Source organism: Bidens hawaiensis, unplaced genomic scaffold, assembly GCF_021521415.1.
Source record: "Bidens hawaiensis isolate Kalapana, Puna unplaced genomic scaffold, B.hawaiensis_p1.1 tig00038623_1, whole genome shotgun sequence".
Lineage (NCBI taxonomy): Eukaryota > Viridiplantae > Streptophyta > Magnoliopsida > Asterales > Asteraceae > Bidens > Bidens hawaiensis.
Window position 1 is genome coordinate 1 of NW_027496791.1, and position 7,345 is coordinate 7,345.

The 7,345-nt window shown below is 38.8% G+C and overlaps 1 protein-coding gene across 1 annotated transcript; it reads left to right on the forward strand.

The window, feature by feature from the left end:
* Positions 1-6,213: 6,213 nt before the first annotated feature.
* Positions 6,214-7,053, forward strand: LOC143590522 (uncharacterized). The gene is made up of 2 exons (XM_077070977.1): positions 6,214-6,697; positions 6,809-7,053. The coding sequence occupies exons 1-2, from the start codon at positions 6,214-6,216 to the stop codon at positions 7,051-7,053; spliced, it is 729 nt and encodes a 242-aa protein (XP_076927092.1).
* Positions 7,054-7,345: the final 292 nt, after the last annotated feature.

Below are 7,345 nucleotides of genomic sequence, written 5' to 3' on the forward strand. Positions count from 1 at the left end.
AGAAATTCCAGCAAAAACCAGTGGTTTTGTGACATTCGTAACAAAACCGGACACACCTTATTGTTTACATGCTGAATAAGCAATTAACCGCTTATTGCATATCGATCAAAGGAATAACCAAACGGGTCTGGTTATGAATCAGATATCCCTGGGGGCCATCTATAAGTGATATACATGTAATATAAGCCAATATATTGTATCATGGCCTTAGTACGATAGCAGACCAGTTAAACGAAATCATGCTTGTTTAACTACCCGCTATGACGTTAAACACGAAGGTTAGTTCTAAAACAAGCATTGTATCATCCGTCAAGCCAAAAAAGACTTACAAAACATTTATTTGGAATGTTTTAAGTGATCCATGAAAATATTTTTGATTTTTACAAACAAATAGTATGTTTTTCTAAATTTACAAGAAATTGGCCGAAAAACACTCGTTTTCCCTCTGTTTGTCGCACTCGGTATATTTTGTCTCGCCAAAAACTGAACCCGAAATAAACTTGGACTCGGGATTTCACATTCGATCACACAAAACGAGACTGATGTACCAAAGTTGGGCCCAAAGGGGTGCCAACAAGCCCAGCCCACCAAAGTTGACTAAACACCTCTTTTTATTAATATTAATTTTTTTTCTTTATTATTAAACAAGACCAAGATATTTTAACAAATTATTCCAGAACTTGAACACCCAAAACCTACTGCTCTTGCACCTACATAACAAACCCTAAGGTAAAACTCTATTTTGATCAATCTCATGCATGTTTAAACATGTTTAAATTCATATAAAAATAGTTTGATTGCCAAAAATAACTTCTAACGATGCAAAAACCCTAAAAATTTTTCAAAAACATGGTTTGATCATACACATGGTTAGGAACCTATTTCGATAAGTTTTTTTGGCCATAAACACGGATTAAGGGGTTTAAATCGCGTTCTTACGGTTCAGAAGTTCGGTTTAAAGCCCTAGATGAAACCCTAAGTTCCAAGGCCGTTATGTTGATGATATATGCTTGGTTTGTGATATAGTACCTATATCTACCTTACTTAGAAGCACAATAACCCAGAAATTTGATTAAGAGAGTGAAACACACGAAAACAGCAAAGGTAATACCCAATTGCTTGTTTAGGGGATGTTTAGGGTAAGATGATAATGTTCATATTTTTAGATTGTAAAGTTTTGCAGGGAAATCAGGGAACATATGAATGAGTCCCTGTACAAATTTGGAAATTTTTGGATTCTCCGAGAATATTTGGCGAATTTATTACCGAATAGGGACGCTTATTTGGGAAAAATAGTTAACATGCTTAAAAAAATATGCAATTTTGTGGAGAACTCAGATTTGGTATAATATGAGAACATATGAAATTTGGGGTCATTTGGAAAAATCCTAGCTATCTTTTGTGGATTCGTTTTTATTCGAATTTTTTTAGTAATTTTTTGCTCGAAAAGGTAATTTGGAAAAAGTGTTAGATTATGTAAATATTATAGGGTGTTTTGGAAAGTATTTGGATCACTTAGGAATTTTGTCGGATTTTTCAGAAACCATTTGGTATGAACGGACGATTTTCGGGCTGAATATAGCATATAAAATAAATTTTTATAAATTAGTAATTCAATAAATAATTCCAGAAATATTTTTAGAAAAATCTACATATTTTAATTGATAAGTGGCTAAATTTTCATAATTTAGTGATAAACGGTTAACTAAATATGCTAATTTAAAGATTAAAACAAATTCAATTCTTATAAAAACCGACGAGTTCGTGATTAAAAACCTGCTGGAATATCAGAACGTCAGGAGTGATAAAAAATTATATTTTTGAGGTGGTTTTAATGGATTTTCATTAACTTTATTCTAAAAGAGGTTCGTCTTTGAATTTAAAGGGTTTCAAGAGTGAAGAAACACTAACCGGACCCCGGGCAGATTACTGGTAACCTGGGGGTTGGATAGCTGTTTCCCACGAGGGGTTAGACCCTTGGAAGATGGTTCTTCTGATAACCTGCAAAACAGACACCGTGAGCTCGTCACTGAGAAGGGGGGGGGGGTTCCTCCTTGTGACCACCCTCCGGCGTGAGAATCAGACTAGATTGCTCTTTAAATATAAAAGTATATTAAGAGATTGCTAGAGCAGATATCAGGTATAATATGATGATAATGTAGTAAGATATGATGTGTTTTGATGATCATACCATTTGGGGTATTTATAGCCGAAGGTAGGTTTCCAAGGAGGTATGGCCGGCTGCAACAGTGTTCCTGTTCATCAACAGTAGCCTACGCACGTGCCCTGCTGGTAGTTGGTGGGTAGGCAGCGGCTGATAGCGACCAAGCCTGCTGTATACTATTCCCTTTCCACCAACTGCCGGCTACGCACGTGGTATGACCGTAGTTGGTGAGTAGGCAGCGGCTTAATAGTGATACAGTACCGGAGCATGCTGCTCGCCATACTGTATCAGTGAGCTGTCGTATCCCTGATCAGATCTTTCGCCCATACCTCGTCAGGTACAGTGAAAGGTCCTTCAGTATAGACTGGCTTATTTGGGCGGGAGTATTCCCCCTCCCGCCTCTGTGCGGGATTGCTCCCGGCTTTGCTCATTCCTTCAGGTGACACTGAACGAGAGCTAAGTACCTAGTGCGTGTAGCCATGCTGCGCGGGTGGCCTTCCCTCATGGCTTGTATCCGAGGCTGCGGGAACAGGCGGAGTCCTTCACCATGGGAGGCATTTCCTGCGGGACCAGCTTGCATACTGCGCGTAAGGACGTCACTTCTCTGAGCATGGTTGGTCCTGCGGATCCAGTTGGTCTCTGCGCAGACGTCCCTGTTTAAGGTGAGTCTTGCGGGTCCAACTGGGCTCTGCTGGGACCTACCTCTTCAAAGAGATAGCGGGCTAAAAAAATATGTAATTTATATTAAAAGGAATTTGGTCTAAAGAACTAAAAAGAAAATTAAAAATCAACTATTAATGTAATGAATGAATTATTTCTGAGACTAAATTAAATGAGTTGAAAGCATAATAGAATGATGTCAAAGTTCAATTAGTTGACATACGTTAATGTCATATTTTTTATTCTTATTTTAGAATATTAATTATTACATCATCTTAACTTACGGATTGTTTTGACAAGGGACATGTGAAGTAAAAGAACAAAAATTTGGTGTGAGCTACAAATGAAAGTGGGCCCTTATATGGAACTAAAAATAAAACGAAGGAAAGCAATGTTGCAAGTCAGTTGCGCTGGGAGATCGTGAAACAATTAATTTTCTTTGTTGAATTGTTTTGGGGGCCCACTCCGTTACAAAACTGTCCACGTAGAAAGAGGAGAAACTTGTAAAACAAGTTAGGGATTCATGGACACATATATTAATTGACAACAACAGACACTTGACAGCCAGAATATATTTTTCTTTGTGCTTCTGCCCACGAAAACAGAGAGACAGACGGAAGACGAGACGACCCGCAAGAAGGTTATTATTATTCGAGTTGAGGCACTTAGGTTCACACCTGCTCATCCAACCATCATTATTATTTGGTTCGATTTTATTGTTTTCGTTTTGAACTCATTATTTGAATTTATTTATTTTTGTTCATTCTTGAGTATGCTTCTTGGCTAAACCCCTAGACCGCCTAGATTATGATGAACCTACTTTGATGTTTTGATTTAACTTGGGATTATTTATTGTTGTGGTTTTTATGGTTTAGTAAAAGATTTATTTATATTAAATTGATGCGTATGAATGCTTAGGATTGTTTGATGAGTTTTATTCCATAGTTTCCTTGATTATTGTCTGTCATATGATAGGTTGCTATTAGGTCAATTACTTTGTGTTCATGATTATTTTAAGATTTGATTTCGCGATAAGATCATAGGAATAATATTGTCAAATAAACCTAAGTGTGTTGCTAACATAAAATCCATAAAGTGCTAGGTTATTGATAGTTCTTTATTATTTAATTTTGCAAGATTTAGTTCTTCGTACGAGTCCATCTAGGGTTGATTATTTATTATTGTCTATTGAATCAATTAAATATTTTAAATTGCCTTTGATTTCCGCACTGTAAGGAAGGATTTCATTATAAAGGAACTAAGTCATAAATAATTAGGTAACCGTAAGGGAACTTGATTTTTAATACCGGTGTGCGTTAAAACTTATTAGAAACCCATAGGTGTCTCTTGAGATGGGTCAGGGGTCCTACTCGGGTTTTCTTTTAAGTGTCTATTTTACGATACCAGTCCATAACTAAATATTTTTTCGGTTAATTCATAACTGAAATTTAGGGGATTCTAGCCTAGGTAGTTTTCTTATCATCATCTTATTTAAATCACAAACTTTTGCTTTGGTTTAAATTTCTTGTTTTCTTAATTAGTTTTTAATTATAGTATTAAATTAGTATTTTAAATAAAAACCCCCCAAACAAATATAAATTAATAAGTCGTGTTTGTAGTCGAGTCTAATTAGCTAATAAATGTAATTTAAAGAGTCTCGTGGGTTCGATATCCGGACTTACTTAACTTTACTAGAGTCGATCGGTTCACTTGCCGATTAGTAGTTTAGTCAAGTTTTAGAGAGTTTAGAGTATTGGTTAGTGTTTATTTTTAGTTAATTTAGTTAATAGTTATTAAACTACTTTTAGCACATCAAGTTTTTGATGCCGTTGCCGGGGATTCTTGGCGATTGCGTTATTAGCTTTGATTAGACTTGCTTGCTATATACGTGCTATTTGCTTTATTTATTGCTTTGAGTCATTGGAGTCTAATTTTAAGTTTAGTTATTTTATTCTATTTTCAGTTTTTTTATTTTCGAGTCTTTTATTAGAGTCTACCAATTTTGTTTTGTGTGTTTTTCAGGTATATGTCACATCTGCGTTCACAAGGACCACCATTAGACTGCTTTGGACCTACTCCGTTGAAGTCCGAGGCAAGTTCGTCATCGTCAGAAAAGCAACCGATCACCATAGATTCTTTACCGAAATCATCACCCACCAATTCACCACCACCGAGTCCCAGAACCATCCCAATGGCCGAAAATAACAGCACCGAGTTCAAAACATTAATTTGCAAGGTGCTAATGAGGATGTGATCTTCCTTCCTTGGGCCTTTGTTGAGAAGTTTTACAATGGTCATACTTATGAAGCTCAAGCGAGGTTTGACACAGCTGCTGGGGTAATCTGATGGACAAGAAGAATATGACCGGCTGTAATGAGATGTTTGAGAGCTTTGCGCAATCTGGGTACGCAAAGAAGCCTCGAGGCGGGAATTCAAATCCCGTCACCAGTACATCCTCATCTGCTTGAGGTGTACACCAGGTTAATCTAGATACTGGTATGGCTGCTGCTTTGGAGAATCTCACCCGCGAGATAAAAGAGTTAAAGACTAAGGTGGATAAGTGTGAGATGTGTAGGGGTGGTCATGGTACCTTGGAGTGTCCGTTGATGAACAATCAAGAAGTTGATTTTGTGGCTGGTCAGAACAGGTTCTTTAATTCTTACAACAACAACAATCAGAACTGGAACAACTACAAGAATCATAATTAGAACCAGAATCAGAACCAAGGGCAAGGCAACTCAAATTGGAGCCCGGCCGGTGGGCCACCTGGTTTCCAAGCTCTCTATAACCGAAATCAAGGTCAGTATAACTGTGGAAGTTCTAATGAGCAAAGTTCGGGTAATGAGAAAGATTCAAGTGGTAGTATGGGAAGATTGGAAGAAATGATGTAGAAAATCCTTAATAGAGATCAAGTCACTCAAAAGACTCTTGCCGATCATGATATACTTTTGAAGAATCAACAATCAGCTATGCTCGACATGCAACGGACCATTGGCGATATTGCCCGACAATTGAAAGAGAGACTCCCGGGACAGTTTTCAGGTTCTACTCAACAGAATCCGGCAGCTCAAATAAAGACGATTACTACTCGTAGCGGCAGGGTTTTGGGTCCCGAGGTGCGAAGGAATGAGGTTGAAGTGGAAGATGAGGAGGTGATGGATGAAGAGATCGAGATGGAAGTATCAGGAAAAGTGCAGAACACTGCCCCAGTTACACCGCCAGTAGTGAAGAAGCCGGTTGAAGTTCGGCCATCACCTGTGATTGACCACTCTCGTATCCCGTATCCCGCTCGCGCGAAACACCAGAAATAGACGTGGGAGTATGGGAATTTTCTTGATACGTTCTGACAGTTGAAGATTAATCTTCTGTTCATTGAAGCCCTTCAACACATGCCGAAATACGCAAAGTTTTTGAAAGACCTGTTGAAGAGGAAGGATAGGTTAGAGGAGTTGTCATCAATTCCCCTTATGGGAGATTGTTCGGCGGTAGTGTTGAACCGCGTGCTCGAGAAGTTGTTAGATCCGGGTGTGTTTACGATTCCGTGTTTATTTGGTAGTGATGCGATGAGCCATGTATTGGCGGACTTGGGTGCAAGTATAAATTTGATGACGTATTCTTTGTACGAGAAGTTGGAATTAGGCGAGCTTACACCGACTCGCATGTCTTTATCATTGGCCGATCGTTCGGTAAAGTATCCAAGAGGTATTATTGAGAATTTGCTAGTAAAGGTGGATAAGTTTGTGTTCCCGGTTGATTTTGTGGTGCTCGATATGGAGGCTGACGAGAAGGTCCCCATTATTCTTGGTCGTCCGTTCTTACGAACCGCGAAGACGCTTATCGATGTGTATGATAGGAAGATCACGCTTCGGGTTGGTGATGAGAATGTTACTTATGATGTCGCGAGGTCGATGAAGCATCCGAGTGATCAAGATGATTTCAGTGGTCCATGCCACTCGGTTTATTTTATTAACTCATTTATTGCAGGTATTGATAGCTTCTTCGATTATATTTGTGGTGCGGATCTCGTGGGAAGTAATGGTTTGGTTGATTGTGATGATTTGGGTGAGGATGAGTCATTTGAGAATGATTCGGTTTGTGATGAGTTGGTTGAGATTTCGGGTTTGCCCGAGATTATAGAGGTGAATGAGATTAGTTGTGAGAGTGAGGTGGATTCCGTGGAAAAACCCGCTCCGTTGGAGTTAAAAGTACTCCCGTCACACTTGGAGTAGAAACCGGTGGTGCAACCACAAAGGCTCCTTAATCAAAATATGCCAGAGGTGGTGAAGAAGGAGGTATTAAAGTTGATGGATGCCGGGATGATCTACCCGATTTCCGATTCTCCATGGGTGAGCCCGACTCAAGTTGTTCCAAAGAAGGTAGGTATGACCGTTGTGATGAATGAGAAGAATGAGCTTATCACTTCGCGTACGGTTACCGGTTGGCATTTATGTATTGATTATCGGCGATTGAATGATGCCACCCGTAAGGACCATTTCCCGTTGCTGTTTATTGATCAGATGT

Coding starts and splice junctions, on each gene's coding strand:
- LOC143590522 (XM_077070977.1), top strand. CDS start 6,214: ATGCCGAAATACGCAAAGTTTTTGAAAGACCTGTTGAAGAGGAAGGAT. Junction 6,698..6,808: donor GAAGATCACGCTTCGGGTTG/GTGATGAGAATG, acceptor CATTTATTGCAG/GTATTGATAGCTTCTTCGAT.